Here is a 14,517-nt window from a genome sequence, read left to right as displayed (position 1 = left end):
ATCCGGGACTCCGAACAACTTTCTGGTTTCCGCATACATTTATCTCTACAACCCTAGCGTCACCGGACCTTAAGTGTGTAGACCCTACGGGTTCGGGAGACATGCAGACATGACCGAGACGCCTCTCCGGTCAATAACCAACAGCGGGATCTGGATACCCATGTTGGCTCCCACATGTTCCACGATGATATCATCGGGTGAACCACGGTGTCGAGGATTCAATCAATCCGTATTCAATTCCCTTTGTCAATCGGTATGTTACTTGCCCGAGATTCGATCGTCGGTATCCCAATACCTTGTTCAATCTCGTTACCGGCAAGTCTCTTTACTCGTACCGCAATGCATGATCCCGTGACTAACGCCTTAGTCACATTGAGCTCATTATGATGATGCATTACCGAGTGGGCCCAGAGATACCTCTCCGTTTACACGGAGTGACAAATCCCAGTCTCGATCCGTGCCAACCCAACAGACACTTTCGGAGATACCCGTAATGCACCTTTATAGTCACCCAGTTACATTGTGACGTTTGGCACACCCAAAGCACTCCTACGGTATCCGGGAGTTGCACGATCTCATGGTCTAAGGAAAAGATACTTGACATTGGAAAAGCTCTAGCAAACGAAACTACACGATCTTTCATGCTATGCTTAAGTTGGGTCTTGTCCATCACACCATTCTCCTAATGATGTGATCCCGTCATCAATGACATCCTATGTCCATAGTCAGGAAACCATGACTATCTGTTGATCAACGAGCTAGTCAACTAGAGGCTTACTAGGGACAGGTTGTGGTCTATGTATTCACACATGTATTACGATTTCCGGACAATACAATTATAGCATGAATAAAAGACTATTATCATGAACACAGAAATATAATAATAACCATTTATTATTGCCTCTAGGGCATATTTCCAACAGTTTCCTCCATACAACGATAGCCAATCCATTCCCAAAATCACATCCAAACCTTGCGATTCCAAAACAATGAGGTCTGAGGGAAAAACATGCCTTCCAATGGCCAATGGTATCTGAAAACATCCTTGGGTTGCCATATACTCTGCTCCTGGCGAGGTTACTAACATAGGGGTTTTGAGAACTTGGGTAGACATCTTAAACTTATTCACGAATCCCCTTGATATGTATGAATGCGATGCACCAGTATCGAAAAGAACGGTTGCAGTAAATGACTTAACCAAAAACTTACCTATTACTGCATCAGGCTGAGCTTCAACCTCCTCCACGCTCACGTGGTTCACATGTCCTTTGTTGAACGGGTTCGGCTTCTTCCGAGAGCTTCCATTGCCATTTCCATTTTGGGCTTCAGGACAATCAGTTGCATAATGTCCAGTCTTCTGTCACTTGAAACAAGTAATGTGACTTAGATCCCTCTTGGTTGGGGTAGATGGGTTGGTGCGGTTATGTCCGTTGCCTCCTCCATTCCCATTACCATTCTTGGAGCCATTATGGTTGTGCGAACTACCTCCTCCATGGGTATGCTGAAACTGTCCTCCCAGTTTCGGGGCAAAACGAGGCTTCTGCTGAGCTCCAGAATTGTACTTCCCTTGTCCATACTTCCTCTTACGATTTTCAATCTGCTGTTGCTTCCCTTCAATCATGAGAGCTCTATCTACCAGCTCCTAGTAGTTGTTGAAGGTTGCTACCATCAACTGCATACTCAGTTCATCATTCAGCCCTTCCAAAAATTTCTCCTGCTTGGCAGCATCTGTAGCAACGTCATCTCGTGCATAACGTGCTAACTTACTGAAATCCTCCACATACTGGCCTACGGTGCGTCCTCCTTGGCGTAGGTTGCGAAACTCGCGCTTCTTCATAGCCATAGCTCCTGCTGAAACATGTGCTGTACGGAAAGCTTGCTGAAACTGGTCCCATGTGACAGTGTCAATAGGGTGCGTGGCTGTATAATTCTCCCACCATGATGCTGCGGGTCCATCAAGCTGATGTGTGGCAAAACGCACTCTTTCCGCATCTGTGCATCCTGCAGTGGTCAACTCCCTTCCAACTTTGCGGAGCCAATCATCTGCAACAATCGGCTCGGTGCTACTGGAAAACACCGGCGGGTTTAGCCTTAAGAAACGGGCTAAGTGATCAACAGGTGGTGGTGGCGGTGGGTTGTTGTTGTTGTTGTTGCCTTGGTTCTGCACTAATACTTGCATCAGGGCATTCTATTGCTGAATCAACTGGGTGATCTCTGGTGGGAAAACAAATCCGTTGTCGCGTCTCGGAGGCATCTGATAGGTTTAGAAAAGATGAGAGTTAAGAATAGAATGAGGTCTAGAGAGAAACACTACCCATATGCTCATGAGACAAATACAATCGATATCACTCAATCAATTCAAACAAGGCATAACAATCGATCTAACTAGCGTTACAAAGTGCTTGAACTATACTATTAAATGGGGGAAAACTACTACTGATATGGTGGTCTACTAGAAATTCTGATCCGTTGAAGACTCCATGATGTTTGCTCCAGCTTCGTCAACCCAGTCATCTTCACTTGGTTCCGAGTCGGTGTCGTCAATGATGATGTAGTTATCCGGACAAGTGCATTCGTCGGCTTCTGCTTTTGGCACTGGATTTCCCATGAATACTCCAATCTTCTTCTCCAGGTCGTCATTCTTCCCTACTAGTGCGATGATCTCCTCCATATAATCCTCGCGTGTAGCCTTGAGTTCTTCTTGGAGCTCCTTGATCTTGGTTAATGCCTTCTTCAGTTCTTCCTTGTCCGTGCACATCTGGTTCTCCTGGCGACGAATATGTTGATTTTGCTCCTGGATGAAAGCTGCAATAGATCCATCCTTCTTGGTTCTGATCATCTCCCATTGCGCGTCTCGGCATCCACAAATCTGGTAAATTGTATCCTTAAGCTCCTGGTGGTAGACTTCTCCAATGCGTCCCATGGCGATGTGTGCGGCCATGCTCTTCCCTAAACTCCAGGTTGGTGCTTCGAAAACCAATCTTATGGGTTCAGTAACTGGCACAAACGTCCTTCCTGGAATGTGAACTTGAATCTTCCAGCTCTCCTCTTCGGGTAATGTGGCGTTGTAGGTTCCGGTGATGCTTGGTATTCCTATGTTCAAGTACTTGGTGACTTCCTTCAAGTGTCGACCAAACGGCGTGTCTTCATCTGGTTGCATGAACTTGCTCCTTGCATCCGCCATTCCTAAAAGAGTAGAAAGTGGAGAAGGGTCAGAAATGAGAAGAGAGAAGCTTTCTAGGGCTTAAGCTTAGTGGTCGTGTCCTACAGTCAGCGTGTGCTCTGATACCAACTTTGTAGCGACCAGACCTCAAATGGTCTGTGCTGCTGTGCACCAGTGTCATCCCTGGATCAGTAATGCTGACACGCACAGTAAAAATGGAGGATTTATAATAGAGTAGCAATCACACACTTATTACATCGAATATCTCCAAAGAGATAAAGTATGATAAATATGGCTTAAGGCCATCTAATACAATAACAGCGGAAGACTTGGAAGATAAGTGAGTCCATCAACTCCATCGGCATCACTGAGTATAAGACCACGACCTAAGGCACCTTAATCGTCGTCTGAAAAGTCTGCAACATGAAACGTTGCAGCCCGAAAATGGGTCAGCACATAGAATATGCTGGCAAAGCAACACATAGAGAGTAATGAACAGTAATAATGCTATACTACATGCATATATGGCTGGTGGAAAGCTCTATGGTTAAAGTTTATGCGAAAAGCCAATTTTATCCTACTTCAAAGGAATAAATTTTATTTAACTATCATGGTGGTTGTGAAACATTGAGATGGTTGACAGCATCTCAATCCCAATTAAATGTCATCAATAACCCAACAAAATTAATTAGAGGTAACATAGTGATGAGATTCACATGACAATCCAGGTACTAGATACTCAAGTTGTCCATAACCGGGGACACGGCTAACCATGATTAGTTTGTACACTCTGCAGAGGTTTGCGCACTTTTCCCCACAAGACTCGATCGCCTCCGTTTTATTTCTCGCACTGCATGGTGTTTGAGAAACGGATGACCGAGACACAGTCTTTCAGAAACAATCACTCTTTACTCTGGATGGACCGGTACACCTACTTTCCCCTACATCTGCTAGCCCACCTCTTCAAGAGATCATGTAACCTACTCCACTATGCTAGAGCCCATAATAGCTTGTGGCTGCACACGGAAGTTTCTAGCATAAACAATCTTATGATCCCTTTGAGCCTGGGTGGCGGACCTTATAAAATCAGACAACACTGGGTTCTCCAGGTGCCTCAATCCACCCAGATGTGAGTTTTAGTTGCCACCTTAAGTTGAACCATTAATAAACATCTCACATCTGTCATGAATATCTCTCAAACCCAAACCACGTCTACGAGCATAGCATGGCAATAATAATAGCAACGTAGAAGTAACTCCCAAGGGTTTGATAAGAAAACAGGTAATAGGTACTACCTCAACTACTTCCCAATACCCACAATTTAATTAGATCCTAATCATGCAATGTTTGAGGAATAGATCTAATGCAATAAAAACTGGGTATGGAAGGTATGATCAAAGTGTTACTTGCCTTGCTGATGATCCGCAAAACCTAGCGATTCGAAATAACAAGCGGCACACTCCGGGTACTCTATCGCAAACAAACAAGCATACAATCAGTACTCATCTAATGCACAGGTAAAACTCGAATGAAAGATCCAACCAGAAAGTTCAACTTAAGAACTCCGGTTTGCAAAAAGAATCAACTCGAAAGAAGCAACGAAAGTCAAACGGCGAAAGAAAGAAGCTTCGTTTACTAATCTGGATCTAGGTCAAATTTTACTGTAGCAAAAACTTGTTTGAGTAGGTTAAACGGAAAGAGAATTTCGAGACGAAACTCTAGGCGCTTGAATCGCCTGATTCCGATAAACGAGCGAGAAGTTAAACAGAAACGAAGATTCGATCAGAAATCGAATCTGAGATAATCGCAGAAAAATCTGACGAAAAAGAAAACCGGACGAACGGTTAAAGAACGGACGTTCGTTAACAGAGAAAAACCGACGAACGCGTTCGTTAAAATGAACGGTTCGGTGAACGCTCGCAAAATAATAAAACCAAAAAAAACCGATCTAGGGTTAAAAAAAACCGGCCACGAACGAGGCGAGGCAGTACCTCGTCGGGGCAGAGATCCGGCGGGGCGCGGGGTGCGGTGGGGGTGCGGGGCTCGGGGGGGTGCGAGGGGCGGCGAGGGGGCGGCTCCGGCGACGAACGGCGGCGGCGGCGGGCTCGGCTCCGGCGGCGGCGGACGAGGCGGGTGCGGGCGGCGGCGGGCGAGGTGAGAGGAGGGGGGGTGCGGGTATTTATATGGGGGGGAGAGCTCGGCTTGGAGGAGGGGGCGGCCGGGGAGGCGTGCGGCGGCGGGACTCGGCGCGGCGGCGCTCCCGTGCTGGGGAAGGAGAGGGCGACGGGGTGGGCCGGCGCTCGGCTGGGCTTCGGCCCGGTCGGGCGTCGCGCGGTTTTTTTTAAACGTTTCGCGGAAAATAATTCACAGAAAAATAAATAAAAGTCATAAAAATATAAAATAAATTTTCCCCGTCTAGTTAGAAAATCTAGAATAGGGTGGACATTTTTTAACACAAAATAAATATTTTGAAAACATGCAATATTTTTAATGCAATAAAAATTGCAAATAAAATCCAAATAAATTCCAATAAATGATTTTAACATTTTACCTCCAGTATTTCAATTGTTTTGGAGAAGTCATATTTTCTCCTCTCGTTTATTTTTAAAACGAAATATTTTCCGGAGAGAAAATAATTAAAACCAAAATCCTCGTCTTATTATTTGATGAAAATCAAATATGAGAATTCAAGAAAATCCCCAACTCTCTCCGAGGGTCCTTGAGTTGCTTAGGATTTATCGAGGATTTGTCAAAATGCAATAAAACATGATATGCAATGATGATCTATGAATAACATACCAAATTGAAAATTTGGGATGTTACACTTAGACACCGATTCAGATGACTCCGGGTCTCAATCTGGATACGTATTGAAAGTGGGAGCAATTAGCTAGAGTAGCTCCATGCAGAGCATTGTAGACATAGAAAATTGCAAAATACATACGGATCTGAATGTGGCAAACCCGTTGACTAAACCTCTCTCACAAGCAAAACATGATCACACCTTAGTACTCTTTGGGTGTTAATCACATGGTGATGTGAACTAAATTATTAACTCTAGTAAACTCTTTGGGTGTTAGCCACATGGCGATGTGAACTAGATTATTGACTCTCGTGCAAGTGGGAGACTGATGGAAATATGCCCTAGAGGCAATAATAAAATGGTTACTATTATATTTCCTTAATCATGATAAAGGTTTATTATTCATGCTAGAATTGTATTGACCGAAAACTTAAATACATGTGTGGATACATAAACAAATACCGTGTCCCTAGTGAGCCTCTACTAGACTAGCTCGTTGATCAAAAGATAGTTAAGGTTTCCTAACCATAGACTTGAGTTGTCATTTAGCGAGATCACATCATTAGGAGAATGATGTGATGCACAAGACCCATTTGTTAGCTTAGCATATGATCGTTCAGTTTATTGCTACTGCTTTCTTAATGTCAAATACATATTCCTTCGACCATGAGATCATGCAACTCCCAGATACCGGAGGAATACCTTGTGTGATATCAAACATCACAACGTAACTGGGTGATCATAAAGATGCTCTACAGGTATCCCTGAAGGTGTCTGTTGAGTTGACGTGAATCGAGATTGGGATTTGTCACTCCGTGTATCGAAGAGGTATCTCTGGGCCCTCTCGGTAATACACATCACAAGAAGCTTGCAAGAAAAGTGACTAAGGAGTTAGTTGCAAGATGATGTATTATGGAATGAGTAAAGAGACTTGCCGGTAACGAGATTGAACTAGGTATAGAGATACCGACGATCAAATCTCGGGCAAGTAACATATCGACAGACAAAAGGAATTACGTATGTTGTCATAAAGGTTCAACCGATAAAAGATCTTCGCGGAATATGTATGATCAATATGGGCATCCAGATCCCGCTATTGGTTATTGACCAGAGAGGTGTCTCGGTCAGGACTACATAATTCCTGAATCCGTAGGGTCGCACGCTTAACGTTCGTTGACGCTAGAGTAGTATTGGGATATTTGATGAATGGTAACCAAATGTTGTTCGGAGTCCCGGATGAGATCCCGGACGTCACGAGGAGTCTCGGCATGGTCGAGAGGTAAAGATTTATATATGGGAAGTCATATTTTGGGTTCCGAAAAAGGTGCAGTTTTTTTGGTATTGTACCGGGAAGCTTCCAGAAGGTTCCGGAGGATTTCGGAGGGGTCCGGAAGTCCACAAGTGGGTCCACCATGACCCAAGGGCTAGCATGGGCTGCGGGGAGGCGCCTTGGCCTTATTGGGCTAGACGCACCAAGTCCTCAAAAGCCCATGTGGCTAGGGAAGGCAAAAAAAAAGGAGTCCTAGTAGGAATAGGATTTGACTTGGAGTCCAAGTCCTCTCCCCCTTAACCGCGCCCTAGGGCTTGGAGGGGCTGTTTCCCACGCCCCTCCACCTGTATATAGAGGGGCCTTGGCGCCCCTCTCTCTCCCGTTACTCCGTAGTTCCACTGTCTCGTCCTGGCGACGCTTAGCAAAGCGCTGTCAGTGCTCCACCACCACCATCACCACCACGCCGTCGTGTTGGTTGTGATCCCATATACTTGTCCTCTCCCGCTTGCTGGATCAAGAAGGAGGAGATGCCATTAAGCCACACTATGCTAAACTCGAAGGTGCCATCCGTTCGGCACTAGATCGGTTGGATCGTGATCGGATCGCGAAGAGTACGACTACATCAACCGCGTGATAAATGCTTTCGCTTAATGGTCTACGAGGGTACGTAGACACACTCTCCCCTCTCGTAGCTATGCATCTCCATGGATAGATCTTGCGTGTGCATAGAATTTTTTCATTTTCCATGCAACATTCCCCAACAGGCGCAAGAATGATCGTGCAAGCCGTCCACTACAAGATGTTGCAGCGGCGGAAAGATGAGGAGGATGGGGCGGACAAGGAGGAGGAGGCTGTCTACGCGGCGGTGGCGACACCTTGAGCATGGAGGCTCAGATTGCCAGACTGGTATTATTTTGTGACTGGGCGTGTAAAAACTAAGCATACTTGGTGCTTTTTGGTTGTGCTCGGGCATGCGATACGATGCTGGTGTGGTCCGGTGCACATTTTTTTGGGACAAAGGGTGGATTTTATTGGCTCAAAGAGCAGCATCAAGAGGATACAAAACTAAAGAACACACATTCGGCCTCTGCATAGCTAAGATGCACAAACCAACACCAACGCACGCACACAAAAACACGCTAGCAGATAGCAAAGTCATATAAGACTAAAGCTATGTGTAGGCAAGTAAAAGGGAAACCCAACTTTATTTGAATTTTAAATTGCCCTTCACTGACGGACATATATATGATAGCATTGGATGGTTGGCTCCCGCATCCGTGTTCGCGGACCGCCCCCCTGTCTGCGGAGGGATGTTGGAGCAGATTTTATGGTCAGCGATGGAGATGCCCTAAAAGGCTAGACCACAAGTAACTCGTGACATCCATGGAAAAAGGTTCACAATTTTTTGAAAAAAGTCCATGCAATTTTTTAAAAAGTTCAACAATTTTGGAAAAAGTTCATAAAATTTAGAAAAAATGCAAATTTGAGGAAATTTCAAGACTTGGAAAAGCTCATAATTTGGAAAAAGTTCGCAAAACTAAAAAAAAGTTCATGAAAGTGTAAATTCGTTCACAAAAGACTTGGGAAAAAAGGTGTGTAATTCTAAAAAAGTGCATGTTCGCGGATTTGAAAATGGGAAATGATTCTGATAAGTCGGCAGATCTAGTGCGGGGTGTCCGCCTCCTTCACTCAACGCGTGGCCTACTGGACCACACCCGTCTCTCATCTTATCTCTGCAACAATGGTGTTGTTGCAGAATAGTGGCAACAAACAACGACTGCGCTAGTGCCCGAGCGGCCGGAGATGCTGTTGCAATTTTTGCAACACATATATTGTTGTAGAAAATTAGATACGGCGAAGATGCTATTGCAATTTTTGCAACAAGAGTTTTGTTGCAGAAAAAAAGAGTTCAACACGGGTCTTGTTGCAGAAAATTATAAAGGAGGAAGTTTTGCAACAAAGATCTTATTGCAGAAATACATACAACAAGAGTCTTGCTACAGCAAAAAGGAGAAACGATCCAGACAACTCCATCAATGAATCAAACGGCTTGCTAGCCGGCGGATCTTACACAGACACGTAGCATGCCCCTTTGAAAATTCGGCCGCATGGTCCTACTCGGGGGGTCTCACAATCTATTTATAGGGGGCATATATTTCTTTTTTCTTGAGATCTTAATATTTTTGTTTGAGGGGTTTTTGAGATCTTAATAGGGGGTATATGCGGTCTCACAATCATACGCTGGACCTGAGCCCATAAAAGTCTCTCGAATAGATGCTGGACCTGAGCCCATGCGGCCTGTAGGTCAGAACCAGCCCAGCTATCTACCAGTAGTAGTGACGATTACGCATCACGGAACAACCCACCGGAATGTTTCTCCTCTATGACAAGCACGCCCCACCGGAATGTGGTCCCGCGTGTCATCCAATGAAACAGCGGGGCGGCACAAGCGACCCTGCTCCAGTGACGAGCCGGAACGGGATTCCTATCCCCAAAAGCCGAAAATTTGGAGTTCGAAAACCGAAAGACGCGAGCCGTTCCCTCCCAAAACCAAAATTCCGAAATCCTCCCGCGCTCGCCGCTCCCACAAAGCGCCCCCAATCCAAACTCCATTCCAGATCTCCAGCATTCCTCTCCGGCTCTCCCACCTCCACCGAAAATTCTCGATCTCGATCCCCCCCGTTGATGCGCCAATGGTGCGGGAGCTCCGCGCCGACTCCTTCTACTCCCGCCTCCGCGCCGCCGCCGCCGCGGCCGCGGCGGCCGCCTCCTCCCCGCTGCTGATCCTCCCTTCCGCGGCCGACGCCGACTCCCTCTGCGCGCTCAAGGCGCTCGCCCACGTCCTCTCCGCCGACTCCATCCGCTTCTCCATCTACCCCGTCGCCTCCGCCGCCGCCGCCGCCACCCTCCTCGCCTCCTTCTCCGCCTCCCAGCCGCTCTGCTTGCTCCTCATCAACTGGGGCGCGCACCGCGACCTCCGCGGAATCCTGCCCCCCGCCTCCACCGCGTTCGTCGTCGACTCCCATCGCCCCGTCCACCTCCACAACCTCGCCGCGGCCAACGACCGCGTCGTCGTGCTCTTCACCACCGACGACGAGCACACCGCCGATCTCTCCTATGATTTTGACGTTTCCTCCCTCGCCAACGCCTCCGACCTCACCGCCGACGGGGACGTCGACGAGCACCTCCGTGTCTCGGAGGAGGACGAGGACTCTGACGCCTCCGACTCCGATTCTGACGCCGAGGGAGGGAGAAGGAAGAGGCGGCGGCTCTCGGACGACGGGGAGGCGGACGGTGACCCGGAGAGGCTGTTCGGCAAGCTGCGGAGGGAGTACTACCGCCTCGGCACCTTCCACGGGAAGCCGTCGGGGTGCCTCATGTACGAGCTCGCCCACACGCTCCGCAGGAACACCAACGAGCTCCTCTGGCTCGCCTGCGTCTCCCTCACCGACCAGTTCGTCCACGAGCGCATCACCAACGAGCGCTACCAGGCCGCCGTCATGGAGCTCGAGCAGCACATCAACGGATCCGGCAACCTCGACCCGTCCGGCCTCGGGTCGGTGGTCACGCTGAAGGATGGAACCAAGATCCGGGCGCCGGAGGCCTCCCGCATCGCCTATGAGGACGAGCCAAGGCTGATGCTGCTGCGGGAGTGGAGTTTGTTCGACTCCATGCTCTGCTCCTCATATGTCGCCACCAAGCTCAAGACCTGGAGCGACAACGGGCTGAAGAAGCTGAAGCTGCTCCTGGCGAGGATGGGGTTCCCGCTCGCCGACTGCCAGAAGAGGTTCCAGTACATGAGCATGGAGGTCAAGCGCAAGATGCGCGATGAGTTTGATCGCTTCCTGCCTGAGTATGGGCTCACTGAGTTCTACTACCGGAGCTTCCTGAGGGTGCACGGTTACAGGTCCAAGGTATCTGCTGCGGATGTTGTGTATGGCGTCACAGCTTTGCTTGAATCCCTGAATGCTGAGTCCAAGGACTCAAAGGAGTGTTGTGCTGCTGAGCAATTTTGGGTTGCATACTCTGCGTTGTCGCTGAGCAATGTGGATCAGCTGCGAAAAGGAATGCAATCTGCAATTGAGATACAGATGGCGATACTGAGGCAGGGAAGCTCAGCCATCACCAAGAGTGGATTCATACGGAGTGCGAAGAAGTTCCGGTGGGTGAAGCTTGATGATCCAGTGGACACTGCTAAGCTGTGCCACCCGCAGGCGCTTACCAAGTTCTGTTTCTTCCTGATGGATGCACTGAAGGAGAGGGGTGCAAGGATGAAGCCGCTAATCTGTGCCTGCCTAGCAAGGGAGCCTGAGAAGGTGTTGGTCATTGGTGTATGTGGGAAGCCAAGGCTCGGGGCAGTTCAGGGGAACGCGTTCGGTAACGCATTTAGGTCAGCGGCAGAGGAGATCGGTGCTGATTATTTCCATGACATGTTTGAGTCATCATGGATTGTTCTTGATGTTGTTGCTGTCAGTTCTTTCATGATTCGGTTGACAGAGAAGCTTTGATGCCATGTGCTTGCCCCAAGCTGATGATTCTTTCATTCCCAAGACGGGAAACCTGAGGCTTGTTCTCTCTAAATAAAGGAGATTGACTGGTTGAGGATGTTGGTGCATGCCATGTTGTCCACCTGATATTTTCACCAAATTACAGATAGCAGCCTGACAAACATTGTAATTTGCAACATCTGAGTTGCTTGGCGATCATGTTTTTAGTGATAGAGGAGAGTTTGTTCCACTCTCCAACTGCCCCATTAGCAAAGGATAATCCAACAGATTCAGATGTCAACCTGATTCTGACATACAAGGGGCAAGGTACACTTGCTTACTGGTTTCTCTACCTGATAGAATGGATGTTTGTATCTGTACTTGCATAAGCATGCGGCTTTATTGTAGGATAATGTTGTATTCGTTTCTGTATCAATAAAGTTGTGTCAAGTTTTTAGTGTGCAAACTAACACGCGTTACTCTACTCTATGTTGCCATTCTTTACCTGACAGAATTGATGTTTGTAAACAATTTTTAGCTTAGCTACTTGAAATCATTCTTACAAAGTTCCATACCATTCTTACAATGAGAGCAAGCAATTTTGAACATGACTTCTGTTACAGAGGGCCAATTTATCATTGTCGTTCACAGGGCTATGGATGAACTGTCATTTTTCTGCCCAGATGTTCTGAACATGTAAATAGTCTGAACTCTGAAGGAACAAGTGTCATAGGGTACTTTACGAGACATCTAACTTGCAATTTGTGTGACTCAGAGGCCCTGTTGGCTGATTTGCGATATTGTTACAGTGATTTGATTCATTCATGTGCTCGTATACTGTTGATAGAAATCCTTAGCGTGTTGTCAGAAAATCATGGTTTTATCTTGAACCAGACAAACTCATAGATCTTTGATGAGTGTGCTGAGATGTCAACACATGGTGTTTGTCAGTGATCTTTCATCTATCAAGTTAGTATAAGGACACTGTCCGTGCACAGATCCAACCGATGCTATCTATGAACATTCTGTAGTTCTATGCTTGACATTTGTTTGTGGTAGATCATCAGGACTAGTCACTGCTATTCCTCTGTTCCTGTCCCACCTTTTCTTGTCCAGATCATAGTGGCCAGTTTAGGGACACCTCCCTGGGGCTCCTTTCATAAAAGGAATTGCATAGGATTTTTGGAGGATTAGAATCCTTAGAACTTTTCCTATATTGGTCGTTTTATTCGTAAGATTGAATCCTCTAGGATTTTTTCCTAAGGAATCATTTGTACTACATTCCTTGTGCAGGTAGGTTCTGCTACTTTACACTTTGGTAGTTCTACATACAGTCCCCACCATAGTTTAATGAGATAGAATTCCTTGAGGATACCGTTGACGCGTTGTAGAATGCAGTCATGGTGGGCCGCGGAAGATTGTATCACTTGTGGGCCAATTCACTGAGCGGGATTGCAAACCTGATAAACAGGCCCACGTTTCTCTATCCCCCATAGTTCAATGTAAGTTCGTCTTCTTTCCACACAGCTGCTCCGTCTTGGTTTGTTAGAAGCGAAATATTTCATCCAAACCATCACTGCACAGTTCTTCTCAAATCAATCACTGCACATTTCTTCCCAATCATCTGTACACAACGGTATCATAAATTTTACACGGCAGTATATTGTTAGGTGAATTTTAGACTTCTATTTACAGTTTTCTTTGCACAAAAATGCACCCTCCAAAGAATTTTCTCTCCGCATTTTCCTGTTCTAGGTGTGAAGCTGAGTCTTGACGAAGGTTGATGGATGTTGCCAACCGCTTAGCTAAGTTTGATGAGTACACATGCCACATATGGAGAGTTGAAATCTTGACTGACAAAGACATCAAACGATGTACTGTGCACAGTTACCCTGGGTTGCTATCAGTATATCAGATGGTGTCCATCTGAATGGAAACGGTGAGCAGTCTTAGACCACATCTTGAAGGGAGCTTTGTACCGTCTGTGCTACTTAGTTTGCATCAATCAGAAAAGTCTGTTTCAACAAAATATATCCTCATGTTGCAGGCTGCCTATGTTTTTTTCTTTGTGTTGTTTGACATGCTGGACTTCTCAATCACTGAACCACACAATTGATTGTGCAATTTGATACTTTTATTACCTTTATGGAATTGCAATCAACTGGTGGACCCATCCCAATTCCTTGCAACTGGAATAGTTATTAGTGTGATGCTACCCTTTTAAATTTTGATTGATGGGTTACATAATGCTGCAAATAAGTCATGATCATGCTGGCATTGCAATGTTGGCCCATACTGGAACTGTACCTCCTTACCTTTTTCTGGAGGGAAATGTAGTACCTCATCAAGTATTTACCTTGATTTCTAGACGCATAGAAGTACAAATTGATGGTTAACTTTAAAGAGCAACTAGGCTGAGCATAAAACAACTTCCTCTTGGCATTCAGAGTGCAATGGTTGCAACTTAAAATCATACTCTACATCATAAGTCGTAATGGAGTTGTCCATTGGCTGGTAGTCTACAACAGAAGTCAACTCCATCTTTCTTGATAACTGAATCAATCAACAATCAAACCAATCAGTTAGGACATTTATGGCACTAACTTTGCTTATGTTGGTGAAAAACAATTCTCGAGTTACTAATTTTTACATTACTCTGTTTGTGCTGATGTTTCCAATGCTTTCTATTTCCCCTCTTTTCACTGTGAGATGCAAAAATGATCTTAACATCTGTTCAACCCCTACGCACACTATCATTTGTTCACTAAAAACTAATTTCAATTCAAGCCGATGG

At 46.2% G+C, this 14,517-nt stretch overlaps 1 protein-coding gene and 1 long non-coding RNA gene across 2 annotated transcripts; both read left to right on the top strand.

Annotated features, from left to right (window-relative positions):
* The first annotated feature begins 9,788 nt into the window (after positions 1-9,788).
* On the top strand, positions 9,789-12,189 carry LOC109758303 (cell division control protein 45 homolog). Its single transcript, XM_020317155.3, has one exon. It carries the CDS (start codon positions 9,930-9,932, stop codon positions 11,742-11,744), a length of 1,815 nt encoding a protein of 604 aa, XP_020172744.1. The 5' UTR covers positions 9,789-9,929; the 3' UTR covers positions 11,745-12,189.
* A 737-nt stretch (positions 12,190-12,926) lies between these two features.
* LOC120963925 (uncharacterized) lies at positions 12,927-13,802 on the top strand. Its single transcript, XR_005755612.2, has 2 exons — positions 12,927-13,225; positions 13,479-13,802. It is a non-coding gene; the product is annotated as an uncharacterized lncRNA (long non-coding RNA).
* The last annotated feature ends 715 nt before the right edge of the window (positions 13,803-14,517 follow it).

This window comes from Aegilops tauschii, chromosome 5, assembly GCF_002575655.3.
Source record: "Aegilops tauschii subsp. strangulata cultivar AL8/78 chromosome 5, Aet v6.0, whole genome shotgun sequence".
Lineage (NCBI taxonomy): Eukaryota > Viridiplantae > Streptophyta > Magnoliopsida > Poales > Poaceae > Aegilops > Aegilops tauschii.
This window is presented reverse-complemented; position numbering and strand designations above follow the sequence as displayed.